At 41.8% G+C, this 21,023-nt stretch overlaps 1 protein-coding gene across 1 annotated transcript in view; it reads right to left on the bottom strand.

Moving 5' to 3' along the window:
- Positions 1-2,802: 2,802 nt before the first annotated feature.
- Positions 2,803-21,023, bottom strand: part of LOC129830870 (zinc finger protein 385D-like) — a 36,154-nt gene continuing 17,933 nt past the window's right edge. The window contains exons 3-8 of the mRNA XM_055893681.1: positions 12,511-12,621; positions 10,253-10,418; positions 5,187-5,438; positions 4,677-4,858; positions 4,332-4,436; positions 2,803-3,736 (exon numbers count right to left, since the gene is read on the bottom strand). Of these exons, the coding sequence (XP_055749656.1) occupies positions 3,494-3,736; positions 4,332-4,436; positions 4,677-4,858; positions 5,187-5,438; positions 10,253-10,418; positions 12,511-12,621 (1,059 nt within the window). The 3' untranslated portion in view covers positions 2,803-3,493. The remainder of the gene's footprint in view (positions 3,737-4,331; positions 4,437-4,676; positions 4,859-5,186; positions 5,439-10,252; positions 10,419-12,510; positions 12,622-21,023) is intronic.

Here is a 21,023-nt window from a genome sequence, read left to right as displayed (position 1 = left end):
ACCTGCTGGAGCGCGTGCTACGAGTGAGTGCTGCTATGGTGACCAGTGACCTGAGATAAGGTGGGGCTTTACCTAGCAGAGACTTGTAGATAACCTGTAGCCAGTGGGTTTGGCGAAGAGTATGAAGCGAGGGCCAACCAACGAGAGCGTACAGGTCGCAATGGTGGGTAGTGTATGGGGCTTTGGTGACAAAACGGATGGCACTATGATAGACTGTATGAGGATGAGGATCTAAGGGAAGACTAAGTTGGAAGGCTACTTTTGAGTTATTATTGAAATGTGGTGTGCTTTCTGGCACCACTTGACTACCATAGCTTCACTCAAGTGGGTGATTCATTTTGTTAGTATTGAAGGAGTAGCTAACTAGCTACACTTATACAGAGTCCATGAACTGGAGTAGCTGAGTTTAAACTCAATCCAAATCCTACCATGGAGAAGCCACACAGACAGCAGGGATGGTGAGACACCTTGATGACGCCGTGCTGCCTGCCGGCCCCCCAGACTTGCTTGCCCCCTTTGACCACCTTCCTCCAATGAACATTCAAGCCATGAACTTTCCCGACCCTCTCATGACCTTCCATCTCATGAATTAAGTAGTTTTTCTCTAAAGGTCTTGTATTTTTTTGTTGCTTTAAAGTGCTTTGATATTCTTTGTGTGTTGAATAGCTCTTTAAAAGTTGAATCAATTATTCTTTTCATTGTGTGCGTGCGTGTGAGTGAGACAGCAAGAGAGAGATTGAGACGGAGGAGGAGCGGGAGAAGGAGAAAAAGAAAGGGAGAGGAAGTGAGAGACAGAATGAGGTGAAGAGCAGAGCAGCCGGGCTTGGCCAGAGGGCTAAAAGGGGGTCTGTTGTCTGACAAGCGCTGGAATATTAAATATTACCCTGAGTATCCCACACACAGATGTTCTCTATCACGGCTCCAGAGAATGAATGTAAGCAATATGGCAGCCATGCTGAGAGGGAGGATGAGGATGCTGCTGTGATCGAGTGAGGGGTGATTTTCTTTCCAGGCGAATTTAGTTATTAGTACTGGAGCAACTGTGAGTAGATACTAGCATTAGTGGCGGACTTCGGTGAAAGTTTCTAATATAGCAGGAATCGGGTTTATTTCTGAGAGACTGATTACACCACTCCATGAGCAATGCAGTAGGTTCAAAGGTAACATAAAGGTCATGACCTCTGAAATTATTGAAGTGGTAAATTGAAGCATATCTAAAATGTTACATACAGACACACACAATCCATCTCGCTAATCTCATCTCAAACCACTGGAAACAAACCTGAGTTGAAGAGAATGGGCAGTGCTTCTTAGATCCTTCAAGCACATCCGTAAGAGCAGCAGGAGATCTGATCTAATGAGTGGGACGTTGTTTATATAAGAGCCTTCCTTCATCGTGGCCATTAGGCTAAAAGCACTTTACATGTACCATTAGAATCCCCAAAAAGCACTTCTACTTTTCTCTCAGATGTATGCTGGTATTCTTAGTCACTGAAGGTCGACTGGGATTCAGCTGATTATAAACACATCTTCCTCTGAAACAGTTCCTTAGATAAAGTACATTCGAAAAGTATTCAGACCCCTTGACTTTTTCCACATTTTGTTATATTACAGCCATATTCAACAATACAAAAATCATTAATCTACACACATTACCCCATAATGACAAAGCAAAAACTGTTTTATTTTTATTTTTTGCAAATATATTAAAAAAACATGGAAAATATCACAATTACAGAATTATTCAGACCCTTTATTCAGTACTTTGTTGAAGCCCCTTTAACAGCAATTACAGCCTCAAGTCTTCTTTAGTATGACGCTACAAACTTGGCACACCGATGGGGAGTTTCTCCCATTCTTCTCTTCAGATCCTCTCATGCTCTGTCAGGTTGGATAGGAAGCGTCACTGCACAGCAATTTTCAGGTCTCTCCAGAGCTTTTCAATTTGGTTTAAGTCCAGGCTCTGGCTGGGCCACTCAAGGACATTCAGAGACTTGGCCCGAAACCACTTCTGCGTTGTCTTGGCTGTGTGGTTCAGTTCATTGTCTTGTTGGAAGGTGAACCTTCGCCCCAGTCTGAGGTCCTGAGCGCTCTAGAGCAGGTTTTCATCAAGGGTCTTTCTGTACTTTGACTAGTCTCCCAGTCCCTGCATGCTGAAAAACATCCCCACAGCATGATGCTGCCACCACCATGCTTCACCGTAGGGATGGTGCCAGGTGTCTTCCAGACGTGACGCTTGGCATTCAGGCCAAATAGTTCAATCTTGGTTTCATCAGACCAGAGAATCTTCTTTCACATGGTCTGAGAGTCTTTTAGGTGCCTTTTGGTAAACTCCAAGCGGGCTGTCATGTGCCTTTTACTGAGGAGTGGCTTCCGTCTGGCCACTACCATAAATGCCTGATTGATGGAGTGCTGCAGAGATGGTTGTCCTTCTGGAAGGTTCTCCCATCTCCACAGAGGAACTCTGGAGCTCTGTCAGACTGACCATCGGGTTCTTGGTCACCTACCTCCCTGACTAAGGCCCTTCTCCCCCGATTGATCAGTTTGGCCGGGCGGCCAGCTCTATGAAGAGTCTTGGTGGTTCCAATCCTCCTCCATTTAAGAATGATGGAGGACACTGTTCTTGGGGACCTTCAATGCTGTAGACATTTTTTGTTACCCTTTCCCAGATCTGTGCCTCGACACAATCCTGTATCTGTATGTAGCTTGTAGGCACAATGCACACAACTGTTTTCATATGCACTACCACTACCTCTTATACTTTGGATAACCCCTCTTGAAGACCCCCCTCCCTGCTTTGATTGCCATACAAACATATGATAATATGTACGTATATTGTTAAAAATCTTGTTAAGGATGTCGAATAGTTCTATTTGATAGGGGTTAACCCCTTCTTATAGACTACCGCCCACCAAAACATTAGATTTACCAACATATGTCTGATTAAATGGATCTCTACAGAGATTCATGGGGCCTGGGTCCTCCTGTGCACAGCAGCATCTCCCAGACAATAAAGTCACGGTCAAGGAGCACATTCCTGTTGTGATTTATCTGAAGAAGTTAAGCCAAGGGGATTACCTGTACTCTCAGTAATAAATAATTGAGGCCCATCGTTTGAAGCCAAAATAAAGGATCTGAGTCTCTTAATTCATTTCAGTTTGAGAAATTCTTGAACGCGACCCAAAGAGGGATTAGTATCAAGGTAAGCAACAAATTCTTTATTGAAAAACAATACTCATATTTCATGACAAACACACGAACACACGATCGAACACATGAACACACGCACACACTCAAGCATGGCACAAAAACCAACATAGACACCCTGGTCCAAGATGGTCAGTAGAGATAAATACTCTGAATCTGATCCCAGTTCTGTTTCCAACTTTACAGACTGCATTTTGTCTGCACTGGTCCCACAGATTCTGTTGGGTTCTGGTACATCTGACATGGGTCTGAGTCAGGAGTAGGCCAAATCTGGTTCAGGTCTGAGTCAGTACGGTGAGAAAAGAACTGATGTATGTGCCGTACGGAGAGGTCCTGGGGCAGGATGTAATAGGGTCTGGTGGAGGGGCTGAGTCTGAAAGAGGGCGGAGCCAGATGTAGGGGCAGGGCGCAAATGGAACGGGGACAGGGTTGCCATGGCAGCAGCAGCAGCGAGGGAGAGATGCCGCTGTAAGAGGCACGAGACGAGAGGCTTTGCCAAGTCCTGCTCCTTCCTCAGAGTGATCCCAACCTGGAAACCACACACAGCGTGATCAAAACCATTCTACAATTAAAATTACAACATGATCACAACCAGTCTACATTTAAATCACAACATGATCACAACCAGTCTACATTTAAATCACAACATGATCACAACCAGTCTACAATAAATCACAACATGATCACAACCAGTCTACAATAAATCACAACGTGATCACAACCAGTCTACATTTAAATCACAACATGATCACAACCAGTCTACAATAAATCACAACATGATCACAACCAGTCTACAATAAATCACAACATGATCACAACCAGTCTACATTTAAATCACAACATGATCACAACCAGTCTACAATTAAATCACAACATGATCACAACCAGTCTACAATAAATCACAACGTGATCACAACCTGTCTACATTTAAATCACAACATGATCACATCCAGTCTACAATTAAATCACAACGTGATCGCAACCATAACGCTATCACACCTGTTCCACAATCTACAACACTTTGCAAAACAACTCCAATCCAATCATACCAGATGTAAACCACAAACAGTCCACAACAAAACCTCCAGTAAAGTACTGCCAAAAGACAATAATGTGGTACTCACTGTCTGTAGATTCTGGTTGCGTTGAGACGGCAGACCATAGGGGCTAAACTTGGGCTTGGCTGGCTTCCCTGCTGCACGGTCTTTATGCCTTCTACTACTGATGTGCTGAGGAGAGAGAAAGGGGCGGGGTGGAGAGAGGAGGGGGGGGGGGGCGACAGGGATGAGGGAGAAGGAAATGTCTTAGCCAAATGGGTCAGTCTAGCTCAGAGATTCACCAGGTCACAGGAAATTTACGGAAACACTAAACCTAATTAAAATCCATCTTTTTCCTCTCATCTCTGGAACGCAGATGTATAAATATTCATAAAAGGGCGGATTTCAGTTTAAATACAGTATACAACTAACCTGTTTGAGTTGTGTCTCGGAGTTGATGTGCACATCGCAGATCTCACAGTGGAAAGTTTTGTTCTGGAGCCCAGTCGACACCTCAGTGGGAGTGGCCAGCTTGGCTTTGACCCCTGACCTGGGGAATGACTTTATGGCTCCGTCGCCGCTCCTGGCCTCCAGCATTGTCTTGTGTTTCGTGCCTGACAGGGTGAAAGGTCAGATGGGTCAAAGGTTAGAAGCAGAGACGCCAACTAAGTACAGTATTAACAAAGTCGGGCATCTGGCTACAACATAAAGGTGCATCTCAATGGGGAGAATAACAAGAGAGAGATAGAGACCCTGTCCTAACATACACTTTACCTATCAGATCAAGATGGCAATAATCGCCTAGCCCTTGGGGATAGGGAGTGAGTGATCGATTGGTGTGGTATTGACCCGATGAGAGCAATGATTAAGAAGACGGACTTGTTGCAACATGATGATGACACACACCTGTACACAAACCGGTCAGTAAAGCTTCATTCTCACCGCTGTTGTGAGCCTGTAGCTGGGATGCAGAGTTGACCGCCACCTTGCAGAGAGAACAGTATAGTTGTCTCTTGGCCTTCTTTTCCTCCGACTCCACAACCTCCTCCACCTCTCCCTCCATCTCCTTCTCCATCAGGGGACAGAGTGACAGAGAGGGGTCAGAGGGCATTTCCATGGATACAGAAGGGCAGCAGGTCGATGGAACCACCCCAGAGGCAGAGGGTGGTGACAACACGGCTCCGGCTGTGACATCTACACAGAAGAATAGAAAAGAGCATCGTGATAAGGGTTTATCCCTCCATTTTCTGTCATCGTAAAATGAAAACAATTTGAGTGTGGTGAATGGTGAATTAGTGGGGAGAGTGTTTGTGTGTGTGACAGTGGTGGTGAGAGAGAGGGGAGACAAGTTTACTCTGATGCTTTCTTCTCTCCTACATCAACCTCTAATAGAGTCTCTAATGCTGATTACCACTGCAGGGTCTGCGTCCCAAACGGCACCCTATTCTAGATAGTGAATAGGGTGCCATTTGGGAAGCATACCAAGTTTCTCAACTCTTACCATAACTCACTGAGACAGATAAAAGCACACCAGTGTGTATGAGATTCATTAGCTGTAATCTTGGTAATAATCAAAGATTTCCTATGGGTAAATCCACTTGAATTCAATCACTTTTTGACTTTTTGATTTTAACAAAAGCTTCATTACATACAGTATTTGCCCATTGTTGACTTGCTCAGAAAGTTACTTTTTGGAACTGAATGCCAAAACATTCAAGGGATAGAAGTCCTGAAAGTTTACCTTTTTTGATCACTGGAAAAGATAAACGGTTGAGATTGATGTCTTTTAAAAGTTTACAAAAACAGGGTTGTCAAACAATTCTAGAATTTATTGAATGTTTTATTTATTTATTTACAGCAATTATGTCATTTTTTAGCCTTAAGCATCAATTATCTAAAACGTGTCCACATTTTACATCATCTGAGGTGTTTGTGTTGTGCCAGCCATCGGTTGAGATAACATGCTCTTGAATATAGGGTGGGTGTCATGTTTTGACTGTTAAAAGTACTAAAATGGGAATTCAAATAGAAATTTCGACTTTTAAATAGTACCACAAAGATGGTTGGACATCCACACATCAAAGAATGTTGAGTTGAATGGGAGGATCTGTTGTTTTAAATTATACTGTCAATCCTCCATAGGAGACCTACAGATGTAGGATCTTAATTTGATCACTCTTTTGTTTCTGAGAATCTTCCTGCCTAGCAGGAAATGCAAACCTGTAGGGTATTTGAGTTCTGAAAAGCTTCTAAAGTTAAAATTTAAATTCAATTTCAATGGTGTACCAGCTGAATTGCAATGGTCTGAAGGGATAGGTCCATTCTATGAATTATATTTCTATGATTGAAATGGCACCCTGTATTCAAGACCATGTTGTGTCTCAACCAATGGCGGGCACAACACAAAAACCTCAAATCGGTTCTAAGCTACAGCATATGCGAATATGAGAAGAATCTGAGATTTTAAATCATTGACATCAAAGGTTAAAAAAAAAGATTGTTTAAAAAAAATTAAAAAATCAAGACGTTTTAAAATAGTTGGACAACCCTGTTAATAAGCTTTTAATTTATATTAAACTCAACTGTTTGTCTTTTCCAGTGATGAAGACATAGATGTCTCATTGTATGATGGGGAATACAAAATGGGTCAACTTTGAGCACCTGTTTTGGCATTCAGGTCCAAAAAGTCACTTTCTGACCACTTCTTCGATGGTCTTAATTCATATGGATTTACCCCTATGGGAATCTGATTCAATTTTTCAGAGTAGGAAAATTAGAGGCTTGGATTGAGATGATTATACTCCATTATCTGCAGTGAGACAGACTGACAGTGAGACAGACCTTGCCTTGGTAATGGTGATTAGGCCTGTGAGGGTTTGTTTGTCTGTTTTCATTGATGTCTCTCTAAAATGGCAATAAGGCTGTTTGACAAAGTCATCAACACATGGCTCCCCTGTTTCTTCCACACGCAGAAAAACTCACTCTATCGCATTAAATCAAAATGGTCTCTCACTATGTCGCATTATTATCAAACAATATGCCTCCCACTCTCTAAAACACTCATGCACACCAACAAATGTGATAAGGGAATGTATCAAACACCTGGAAACCATGGAAACATGTATTTTATGTATTTGATACCATTCCACTGATTCCGCTCCAGCCATTACCCCAATTAAGGTGCCACCAACCTGTTGTGATATAAAGACACATACACACTCCCAGATCTGCAGAGATGAACAAACAACGCAAACTCCTACAGCTGTGGACGCATACATACTCACAGATCTGCATACATTACAAACACACAAGCAAAGGGCTGCGTTTGAACCTCTAAAGACTGAGAATATACAGTTGAAGTCGGAAGTTTACATACACTTAGGTTGGAGTTATTAAAACTAGTTTTTCAACCACTTTACAAATGTCTTGTTAACAAACTATAGTTTTGGCAAGTCTGTTAGACTTGTTTACAGATAGATTATTTCACTTATAATTCACTGTATCACAATTCCAGTGGGTCAGAAGGTTACATACACTAAGTTGATTGTGCCTTTAAATAGCTTGGAAAATTCCAGAAAATTCCTTTAGAAGCTTCTGATAGGCTAATTGACATCATTTGAGTCAATTGGAGGTGTACCTGTGGATGTATTTCAAGGCTTACCTTCAAACTTAGTGCCTCTTTGCTTGACATCATGGGAGAAATCAAAAGAAATCAGCCAAGACATCAGAAAAAAATGTAGACCTCCACAAGTCTGGTTCATCCTTGGGAGCAATTTCCAAACACCTGAAGGTACCACGTTCATCTGTACAAACAATAGTACGCAAGTATAAACACCATGGGACCACGCAGCCGTCATACCGCTCAGGAAGGAGACACGTTCTGTCTCCTAGAGATTAACGTTGTAACGTCAGGAGAATGATGGGTGTAGAGTCAGGCGCAGAGAGTAGAAGTTTCACGGGAACAAACGCTTTAATGTCCACAGTCAACAGGAACAGGTACAAAAATGGGTGATGCCAAAACACAGGCGCAAACACTACCCAAAGACCACTGTTAAATAAACTGGACAGCGAAAACCCAAAATCAATGATACACCTCCTATGTACAATGACAACCAATAAGCCCGCACAAACACTAGCGGGCGAAACGAAACTAAATAGTACACCTCCCAAAACCCCAACAAGGAACAGGTAAAAACAATTAGACAGACATAAACGAAAAGGAAAAAGGGATCGGTGGCAGCTAGTAGACCGGCGGCGACGACCGCCGAGCGCCACCCAAACGGGAAGGGGAGCCACCTTCGGTAGTATTCGTGACAAACGTACTTTAGTGCGAAAAGTGCAAATCAATCTGAGAACTACAGCAAAGGACCTTGTGAAGATGCTGGAGGAAACTGTTACAAAAGTATCTATATCCACAGTAAAACAGTTCCTATATTGACATAACCTGAAAGGCCGCTCAGCAAGGAAGAAGCCACTGCTCCAAAACCGCCATTAAGAAATCCAGACTGCGGTTTTCAACTGCATATGGGGACAAAGATCGTGCTTTTTGGAGAAATGTCCTCTGGTCTGATGAAACAAAAATGGAACTGCTTGGCCATAATGACCATCGTTGTGTTTGGAGGAAAAAGGGGGAAGCTTGCAAGCCGAAGAACACCATCCCAACCGTGAAACACTGGGGTGGCAGCATCATGTTGTGGACTGGTGCACTTCACAAAATAGATGGCATCATGAGGCAGGAAAATTATGTGAATATATTGAAGCAACATCTCAAGACATCAGTCAGGAAGTTAAAGCTTGGTCGCAAATGGGTCTTCCAAATGGACAATGACCCCAAGCATACTTACAAAGTTGTGGCAAAATGGCTTAAGGACAACAGGAGGAATAGGCCAAAATTCACCCAACTTATTGTGGGAAGCTTGTGGAAGGCTACCCGAAACGTTTGACCGAAGTTAAACAATTTAAAGGCAATGCTACCGAATAGTAATTGAGTGCATGTAAACTTCTGACACACTGGGAATGTGATGAAATAAATAAAAGCTGAAATAAATCATTCTCTTTACTATTATTCTGTCATTTCACATTCTTAAAATAAAGTGGTGATCCTAACTGACCTAAGACAGGGAATTTTTACTAGGATTAAATGTCAGGAATTGTGAAAACCTGAGTTTAAATGTATTTGGCTAAGGTGTATGTAAACTTCCGACTGCAACTGTATGTATACATGTATGTAGGGTCTGAATACTTATGTCAAAGTGATATTTTTTAAATACATTCTCAAAAAAAATTAAAAACCTGTTTTTGCTTTGTCATTATGGTGTATTGTCAGTAGATTGATGAGGGAAAAAAATATTTAATTCATTTTAGAATAAGGCTGTAATGTAACAAAATGTGGAAAAAGTCAAGGGGTCTGAATACTTTCCCGAATGCACTGTATTTAATATGTATTTAGGGTAATGTAGAGGACATCTGCTCTTTTTGACAGTGAGGATAGACAGGTGCACACAAACACGTGCACATGCACTCATGAACACACACACACACACGCACGTATGCACGCAGTGCACACAAGGGGAGAAAGACTGCCCCCTCTCATTGAAGCCACTGAAGTTCAAGGCCGACCACGGTACTGGTTGGCCTTAAATAATAAGACAATCATGATGCCAATTATTGCTTCTAATACAGCAAATGTCCTAGAATCGATTATTTTAAAATCGCACACAGAAGAAGTTATAAAGATAATTTAGTTGCTAATGGCGGCCTTCAGTACATCGTTCAGTCTTCAACATGAGTTACTCAGTGAGAGGGCCAGCACTGAGCTACGTCACTTACTGGAGTGGCCCAAACTGTTCATGTTATGTCTCCACGAGACGCCATCTTAACCATCTTTATTTGGCTTTAATGTGCTATTGAGTCTTCACATATGAATGAATGGTGTCATGTGATTGATCGATTTTTGCATTCACATATACAGTCATTGACACACACACACACACCACACACACACCAACCTCTTGAACTGGGTTCTGAGCTGGGCGGCACAAGGCAGGGTGATACGCTCTTGGTCGTGGTTTCCTTGGTTACTGTGTCGGGGGCTCTGGTCTTGCAGTCCGGTGAGTCAAGGGCTTTGAGCCTCTTGAAGTGTTTGGTACCATTGTAATGGGATGAGGCCTGGCTCTACACAGAGAAAATAGAACCAGAAGCACTGAATCACACAACAGACAACAACTCCAATGACCATGCAGTAGTACGAACTCAAGTTATATAACCACAGGGTCAAGCCAGAGATCTAACATGATTAGTGTTTCATCAGTTATCAGATGCTCTTATCCAGAGCAACTTATAAACTCTGAGAGATTTTCATCTCATACATCTCATCCAATATCAAACCTGTGCCATCCGCAAAGTATATGTACTGGTTAACACCACACAACACTTAGTATATATCTACTGGTCAACACCACACAACACTTAGTATATATCTACTGGTCAACACCACACAACACTTAGTATATATCTACTGGTCAACACCACACAACACTTAGTATATATCTACTGGTCAACACCACACAACACTTAGTATATATCTACTGGTTAACGCCACATAACACTTAGTATATATCTACTGGTCAACACCACACAGCACTTAGTATATATCTACTGGTCAACACCACACAACACTTAGTATATATCTACTGGTTAACACCACACAACACTTAGTATATATCTACTGGTCAACACCACACAACACTTAGTATATATCTACTGGTTAACACCACACAACACTTAGTATATATCTACTGGTCAACACCACACAACACTTAGTATATATCTACTGGTTAACGCCACATAACACTTAGTATATATCTACTGGTCAACACCACACAACACTTAGTATATATCTACTGGTCAACACCACACAACACTTAGTATATATCTACTGGTTAACACCACACAACACTTAGTATATATCTACTGGTCAACACCACACAACACTTAGTATATATCTACTGGTTAACGCCACATAACACTTAGTATATATCTACTGGTCAACACCACACAGCACTTAGTATATATCTACTGGTCAACACCACACAACACTTAGTATATATCTACTAGTCAACACCACACAACACTTAGTATATATCTACTGGTCAACACCACACAACACTTAGTATATTGGTACTGGTCAACACCACACAACACTTAGTATATATCTACTGGTCAACACCACACAACACTTAGTATATATCTACTGGTCAACACCACACAACACTTAGTATATATCTACTGGTCAACACCACACAACACTTAGTATATATCTACTGGTTAACACCACACAACACTTAGTGTATATCTACTGGTCAACACCACACAACACTTAGTATATATCTACTGGTTAACACCACACAACACTTAGTATATATCTACTGGTTAACACCACACAACACTTAGTATATATCTACTGGTCAACACCACACAGCACTTAGTATATATCTACTGGTTAACACCACACAACACTTAGTATATATCTACTGGTCAACACCACACAACACTTAGTATATATCTACTGGTTAACACCACACAACACTTAGTATATATCTACTGGTCAACACCACACAACACTTAGTATATATCTACTGGTCAACACCACACAACACTTAGTATATATCTACTGGTTAACACCACACAACACTTAGTATATATCTACTGGTCAACACCACACAACACTTAGTATATATCTACTGGTCAACACCACACAACACTTAGTATATATCTACTGGTCAACACCACACAACACTTAGTACATATCTACTGGTCAACACCACACAACACTTAGTATATATCTACTGGTCAACACCACACAACACTTAGTATATATCTACTGGTCAACACCACACAACACTTAGTATATATCTACTGGTCAACACCACACAACACTTAGTACATATCTACTGGTCAACACCACACAACACTTAGTATATATCTATTGGTTAACACCACACACCACTTAGTATATATCTACTGGTCAACACCACACAACACTTAGTATATATCTACTGGTCAACACCACACAACACTTAGTATATATCTACTGGTCAACACCACACAACACTTAGTATATATCTACTGGTTAACACTACACATCACTTAGTATATATCTACTGGTTAAGTTCAAACTCTGCAAGCATCCCTGGTACTGCCCTGTATGTGGTGAAACTCTGCAGCATCCCTGGTACTGCCCTGTAAGAGATCAAACTCTGCCTACCTCTGAGTTGAACCTCAGTCGGCACACGGCACACGATGAGCTGGGTTTCCTCATAAGGGGCGTGGTTAGTCCAAATCCTGGACCAATCTGGGATTTGTGAACGCGGTCCATCTGCAACAACAAGAGTGAAAAGGTGTTGAATTACTGTGGTATGGCTAGGGCAGAGGCTGAGGCAGAAGTGAAGGTTGAGCAAGATGTCAATGTTAAAGAGTACCTCAAATGCTCTCACACTAGGGCTGTGGCGGTCACGACATTTTGTCAGCTGGTGATTGTCAAGCAAATAACTGCCGGTCTCACGGTAATTGACCGTTAATTAACATAAACACATTTAGCATCTCGTGGCTTCCACGCATAGCCTACAAGCCACTGACGCAAGCCTTTGGAATATCTACATTTTAAAAAGTCTAATAAATCAATATAATATAGCCTACGCCATCACAATAAATCCATTATTTATTTTAGACCAGTCTAAAGAAACATGATATGACGAAAATGTAGTATTTTTTAGTTGAACAGAATAGCATACTCTGAGTTATCCTTATGTTAGGCCCAGGTCTGGCTATGCCATATGGCCGTGGGCTACACTAGTTCATTTAGCAGACAAGATTTGCTGAGAATTCAGTGGCATTATTTTATATTATAGTATGAAGAATACAATTGAACATAGCTGAATAAAATAGAAAGGATATTTTCTCCAAATGATTTGAGGGAGTGCGCACATGCGGCTATTTTGTGTTGAGCGGTTAACAAAGAAATTGGTCCTCCTATTTGCTTAATTTAGGGTTATTTATGCAACTGTAGTTGTGATACAAACATTGGGCTATATGTTTTGATTTTAATACATTCCAAGGCTGCATGATGCGACTCTCATGATGATTTGAAAAAAGTCACATGAAAGGCATGAGCTCTGCTTTATTTTTTGTGCAGGCTGCACACACTTTATCAGTCTCTCATTCACAATTTGACAAGCACTTGATAATGCCTCGATTTTCCCGGCAACATCCCTTTTGTGTGGTCGTTGTGCCCTTGGGCTGAATATAATAATTATAATACCCTTCTCCCGGCTGAGTGCTCCGAAGCACCTCTCACTCACTTGGCTCTCTCAGATATCTAAATTCTTATTAAGCCCGTCATGTGATCGGGTCCTTCTCACAGGCTACAAGTGAAGACAGACACATCGGGGATGCAACTGCGCAATTCCGAGGCGCATATTGAAGAATTATCCATATTTACTATTCATCAACCAACAAGATGAGTAAGCCTAACGAATATCAAAAGCACTAGCCTATGTGAAACTACTATCCTGCATAGTATAAAAGTTGACTTGTCCTATTCTGTGCGAGAAATAAATATTCCAAACATAGTCTGGGATGCGATAGATCCCAAATGAATACAACCACTAGCATCAATTTTTTTTTTTAAAGCAATGAGGCGGATGCAACAGATCAGAACGTTTAGCTTAAAATGTTGATAAACTATTAGGCTATTTCTTCACATTAAGCGCAGCAATGCACACACAGTAGTAGGCTGTAAGCGCAAATGTTCCAAAATGCAATCAATTAGCGGGAATTCTCAAAAGTGATCACAAATGCAATTATGCATGTAATGCTTTTATTATAAAGGTGCATTTTTATGGTGAAAACTATCTTCCCCAAACTTTAAACTCAACCACTGCGTGTGTTAGGCGCTACACCTGTTGTAAAGCGGATTAATGTGATTCATTTTAAGAAGTTATTTGGCCCCTTTAGTTGTGATACAAACCTTATCAAAACATATAGGCATATGGGCTAGGCTACATGAGGTGTGCGATTATGATTTGAAAAAGTCAACAACAAAAAAGGCATTTGCTGTGTCTTGCCTTACTGCTATGGTGGCAAAATTAGAAACATTGTTATGCAAATGCGCTGTATGAGCCTTAAACCTGTACATTTCCACTGTCTGTTTCTCTCATGTAAGAAGCCATTGTTTTTTCCTCTCTTGTTTCTGAGTGACTTGTTCACGCGGCCAAAGACAAAGAGCCTCTAAGAATGACCACAGTTTTTGATCCATCCTGTTCTTTTCGTATCTTTCAAGGGCACAGCTGGGTGGAGATATAAAGAGATCAGAGGCTAGCTTGAGCAGCAGCGAACATTCTACCAGCAGAAAGGAGTAACAAAACTGGCGTTATCACTAGTTTGTGGGCTATGTTTCCCACCATGATCCTCACACACCTGTTAAACTGCCATGTAGACAGTGGTTGTATTTTCCTATAAAGGCTGAGACCCAACTCTTGCTTGTTTGGCTCTTAACTCTGCAATGTTGTTGAGTGGATTGTTAACCAGCTCCATACTTGTAAACCTTATAATAAAAAGTGAAGAATCTGCAGTCTCTCTTCCTTTTGATTAGAATTTCCACGCCACTGCACAAGCTGGGCATCATTCACAAATGATAATATATAATTCCCAAGTAATAGGCAAATATTGTCACCCATCAGACTAATCTTGATTTAATCTTGTCTTTACATATACTAAATAATATACAGTACCAGTCAAAAGTTTGGGCACACCTACTCATTCAAGGGTTTTATCTTTATTTTTACGTTCTACATTGTAGAATAATATGGAAGACATCAAAACTATGAAATAACACATATGGAATCATGTAGTAACCAAAAAAGTGTTAATCAAATCAAAATATATTTTAGATTTTAGATACTTCAAAGTAGCCACCCTTTGCCTTGATGACAGCTTTGCACACTTTTGGCATTCTCTCAACCAGCTTCACCTGGAATACTTTTCCAACAATCTTGAAGGAGTTCCCACATATGCTGAGCACTTGTTGGCTGCTTTTCCTTCACTCTGCGGTCCAACTCATCCCAAACCATCTCAATTGGGTTGAGGTCAGGTGATTGCGGAGGCCAGGTCATCTGATGCAGCACACCATCACTCTCCTTCTTGGTCAGACAGCCCTTACACAGCCTGGAGGTGTGTTGGGTCATTGTCCTGTTGAAAAACAAATGATAGTCCCAGTAAGCGCAAACCAGATGGGATGGCATATCCCTGCAGAATGCTGTGATAGTCATGATGGTTAAGTTAAACTGAATTCTAAATAAATCAAAAACAGTGTCACCAGCAAAGCACCCCCACACCATCACACCTCCTCCTCCATGCTTCAGGGTGGGAACCACACATGCGGAGATCCATTCACCTAGTCTGCGTCTCACAGAGACATGGCTGTTTGAACTAAAAATCTAAAATTTGGACTCATCAGACCAAAGAACAGATTTCCACCGGTCTAATGTCCACTGCTCGTGTTTCTTGGCCCAAGCAAGACTCGTCTTATTATTGGTGTCCTTTAGTCGTGGTTTCTTTGCAGCAATTCGACCATAAAGGCCTGATTCACACAGTCTCCTCTGAACAATTGATGTTGAGATGTGTCTGTTACTTGAACTCTGTGAAGCATTTATTTGGGCTGCAATCTGAGGTGCAGTTAAATCGAATGAACTTGTCCTCCGCAGCAAAGGTACCTCTGGGTCTTCCTTTCCTGTGGCGGTCCTCATGAGAGACAGTTTCTTCATAGCGCTTGATGGTTTTTGCGACTGCACTTTTGACTTTCAAAGTTCTTAACATTTTCCAGATTAACTGATCTTCATATCTTAAAGTAATGATGGGCTGTCATTTCTCTTTGCTTATTTGATCTGTTCTTGCCATAATATGGACTTGGTATTTTACCAAATAGGGCTATTTTATGTATACCACCCCTACCTTGTCACAACACGACTGATTGGCTGAAACGCATTAAGAAGGAAAGAAATTCCACAAATTAACAAGGCACACCTGTAAATTGAAATGCATTCCAGATGACTACCTCATGAAGCTGGTTGAGAGAATGCCACGAGTGTGCAAAGCTGTCATGAAGGCAAAGGGTGGCTACTTTGAAGAATCTCAAATATAAAATATATTTAGATTTATTTAACACTTTTTTCCTTACTATAATAAAGAGATAAAGAAAACCCTTGAAAGGTACTGTATGTGTGAAATTTGTTTTGATTTAGAATAGACCATTATCATGCTCCTTTCTCGAAACAGGGGCAGGGGAAAAAATACATGTCATCTATGCACATAAATAGCGAATGGAGGACACTTTTCCCGTGGTTCATTTTCATGAAAGCCAGGTACTGTAGGCTATACTCCTGTTGTAAAGACAAGCAATGTGCTTAATATTAGGAAAGTTGACAAATAGATATAGTAGGCCTAGCCTATAGAAAGCTGATAGGTTCCTCCTCTTTTTAATAGAGGCCATCAAAACTCTGTTTTCTCACGCAATTGCATACCCTATAGAAATGTTGCACAACATGAGCTCATGGGCTCTCATTAAGTGTTTGAGTAGATTTTCAATTACATTTGCATTGATGCAGAGCAATAAGAGGGACAATAGAGTGCTGAGTCTAGGCAGTTAGCAAGTTTGGTAGGCTACTAATGACCATCAGCAGCATCAGAGCTTGGAGAAGCCTAATTACCGTGACTAAATGGTCACAGGGAATTTGATTGCCACCGGTGTGGTGTTAATATGGTTACCGTAACAGCCCTATCTCAGACTTAAACAGGCTTAAAGTAATGGTCCTTCCATTACTTATAATAGATGGTGACCAATGCAGGCCTACCTTCCCAAACCAAACCAGAGGGAGAATATGGTATGGATAGGGTTAAGAGTAGGGTTAAGAGAAGGGTTAAAAGTAGACTTACGAATATCAAATCAAATTTAATTTTTTATTTGTAACATACACATGGTTAGCAGATGTTAATGCGAATGTAGCGAAATGCTTCTGCTTCTAGTTCCGACCATGCAGTAATATCTAACAAGTAATCTAACCTAACAATTTCACAACAACTACCTTATACACACAAGTGTAAAGGAATGAATAAGAATATGTACATAAAAATGTATGAATGAGTGATGGCCGAACGGCACAGGCAAGATGCAGTAGATGGTATAAAGTACAGTATATACATATGAGATGAGTAATGTAGGGTATGTAAACATTATATAAAGTGGCATTGTTTGAAGTGGCTAGTGATACATTTATTACATCAAGATGGCAAGATGCAGTAGATGGTATATAGTACAGTATATACATATGAGATGAGTAATGTATGGTATTTAAACATTATATAAAGTGGCATCGTTTAAAGTGTCTAGTGATACATTTATTACATAAAATGTTCCATTATTAATGTGGCTAGAGTTGAGTCAGTATGTTGGCAGCAGCCACTCAATGTTAGTGATGGCTGTTTAACAGTCTGATGGCCTTGAGATAGAAGCTGTTTTTCAGTCTCTCGGTCCCCACTTTAATGCACCTGTACTGACCTCGCCTTCTGGATGAGAGCGGGGTGAACAGGCAGTGGCTCGGGTGGTTGTTGTCCTTGATGATCTTTTTGGCCTTCCTGTGACATCGGGTGGTGTAGGTGTCCTGGAGGGCAGGTAGATTGTCCCCGGTGATGCGTTGTGCAGACCTCACTACCCTCTGGAGAGCCTTACCGTTATGGGCGGAGCAGTTGCCGTACCAGGCGGTGATACAGCCCAACAGGATGCTCTCGATTGTGCATCTGTAAAAGTTTGTGAGTGTTGTTGGTGACAAGCCAAATTTCTTTAGCCTCCTGAGGTTGAAGAGGCGCTGCTGCACCTTCTTCACCACGCTGTCTGTGTAGGTGGACCATTTCAGGTTGTCCGTGATGTGTACTCCGAGGAACTTAAAACTTTCCACCCTCTCCACTACTGTCCCATCGATGTGGATAGGGGGCTGCTCCCTTTGCTGTTTCCTGAAGTCCACGATCATCTCCTTTGTTTTGTTGACATTTAGTGTGAGGTTATTTTCCTGACACCACACTCTGAGGGCCCTCACCTCCTCCCTGTAGGCCGTCTCGTCGTTGTTGGTAATCAAGCCTACCACTGTAGTGTCGTCTGCAAACTTGATGATTGAGTTGGGGATCAGCGGGGTGGAGATGTTGTTACCTACCCTCACCACCTGGGGGCGGCCCGTCAGGAAGTCCAGGACCCAGTTGCACAGGGCGGGGTCGAGACCCAGGGTCTCGAGCTTAATGACGAGTTTGGAGGGTACTATGGTGTTAAATGCTGAACTGTAGTTGATGAACAGCATTCTTACATAGGTATTCCTCTTGTCCAGATGGGTTAGGGCAGTGTGCCGTGTGATTGCGATTGCGTCATCTGTGGACCTATTGGGGCGGTAAGCAAATTGGAGTGGGTCTAGGGTGTCAGGTAGGGTGGAGGTGATATGGTCCTTGACTAGTCTCTCAAAGCACTTCATGATGAGGAAAGTGAGTGCTACGGGGCGGTAGTCATTTAGCTCAGTTACATTAGCTTTCTTGGGAACAGGAACAATGGTGGCGCTCTTGAAGCATGTGGGAACAGCAGACTAGGTTAAGGATTGATTGAATATGTCCGTAAACGCACCAGCCAGCTGGTCCGTGCATGTTCTGAGGACGCCGCTGGGGAGGCCGTTTGGGCCTGCAGCCTTGTGAGGGTTAACACGTTTAAATGTTTTACTCACGTTGGCTGTAGTGAAGGAGAGCCCGCAGGTTTTGGTAGCGGGCCGTATCAGTGGCACTGTATTGTCCTCAAAATGAGCAAAGAAGTTGTTTAGTCTGTCTGGGAGCAAGACATCGTGGTCCGCGATGGGGCTGGTTTTTCTTTTGTAGTCCATGATTGACTGTAGACCCTGCCACACACCTCTCGTGTCTGAGCCGTTGAATTGCGACTCTACTTTGTCTCTATACTGACGCTTAGCTTGTTTGATTGCCTTGCGGAGGGAATAGCTACACTGTTTGTATTCGGTCATGTTTCCGGTCACCTTGCCCTGATTAAAAGCAGTGGTTCGCGCTTTCAGTTTTGCGCGAATGCTGCCATTAATCCACAGTTTCTGGTTGGGGAATGTTTTAAAACTTCTCATGGATCAAATCCCGTTAGCGGGATTGATTTGACAACATCCGGTGAAATGGCAAAGTGCCAAATTCAAATTAAATTATTCAAAATATTTAACTTTCATACAATCACAAGTGCAATACACCAAAATAAAGCTTGACTTCTTGTGAATCCAGCTACCGTGTCAGATTTCAAAAAGGCTTTACGGCGAAAGCAAACCATGCTATTATCTGAGGACAGCACCCCGCATACAAACACATGACAATCATATTTGAAACCGCCAGGCGCGACACAAAACTCAGAAATAAGGATATAATTCATGCCTTACCTTTGAAGAGCTTCTTCTGTTGGCACTCCAATATGTCCGATAAACATCACAAATGGTCCTTTTGTTCGATTAATTCTGTCGTTATATCACCAAAATGTCAATTTATTTGGTGCATTTGATTCAGAAAAAAAACGGTTCCAACTCGCCCAACAGGACTACAAAATATCTAATAAGTTACCTGTAATCTTGGTCCAAACATTACAAACAACTTTCCTAATCCAACTTTAGGTATTTTAAAACGTAAATAATCGATCAAATTTAAGATGGACTATAACGTGTTCAATAGCTGATCAAATGAAAGTGGAGCGCGCTTCAGGCCACGCTCCCCAAACAAAACAGTCCACCTGGCTCGAGCCTCAGAAAGGAAAGGGCTACTTCTTCATTACTCAAAGGAAAAACATCAACCAATTTCTGAAGACTAATGACATCTAGTGGAAGCCGCAGGAACTGCAAGCATATTTCTATTAAAACGGGCTTACCATAGAAAGCTAATGGAAAACAGATTGGCCTAAAAAAAAATCCCTGGATGGATTGTGCTCGGGGTTTCGCCTGCCAAATCAGTTCTGTTAAACTCACAGACATTATTCAAACAGTTTTAGAAACTTCAGAGTGTTTTCTATCCAAACCTACTAATGATATGCATATCATAGCTTCTGGGCCTGAGTAGCAGGCAGTTTACTTGGGGCACGCTTTTCATCCAGACGTGAAAATACTGCCCCCTATCCCAGAGAGGTTATTAATAGACGCTGTGGGTACAACATCACCGATGCACTTATAATAAACTCGCTCACCGAATCAGCGTATTCATCACTGTTGTTGTTCCACGCTATGCGGAACATATCCCAGTCCATGTAATCGAAGCAATCTTGAAGCGCGGAATCCGATTGGTCGGACCAGCATTGAACAGACCTGAGCGCAGGTGTTTCCTGTTTCAGTTTCCGTCTATAGGCTGGGAGCAACAAAATGGAGTCATGGTCAGCTTTTCCGAAAGGAGGGCGGGGGAGGGCCTTATATGCGTCGCGGAAGTTAGAATAACAATGATCCAGGGTTTTGCCAGCACGGGTTGCGCAATCGATATGCTGATAGAATTTAGGGAGCCTTGTTTTCAGATTAGCCTTGTAAAAATCCCCAGCTACAATAAATGCAGCCTCAGGATATGTGGTTTCCAGTCAAAGGAAGTTCTTTTAGGGCAGTCGATGTGTCTGCTTGGGGGGAATATACACGACTGTGATTATGATCGAAGAGAATTCTCTTGGTAGATAATGCC

This window comes from Salvelinus fontinalis, chromosome 32, assembly GCF_029448725.1.
Source record: "Salvelinus fontinalis isolate EN_2023a chromosome 32, ASM2944872v1, whole genome shotgun sequence".
Classification (NCBI taxonomy): Eukaryota; Metazoa; Chordata; class Actinopteri; order Salmoniformes; family Salmonidae; genus Salvelinus; species Salvelinus fontinalis.
Note: the sequence above shows the minus strand (reverse complement) of the source record. Positions and strands in the feature narration are given on the sequence as shown.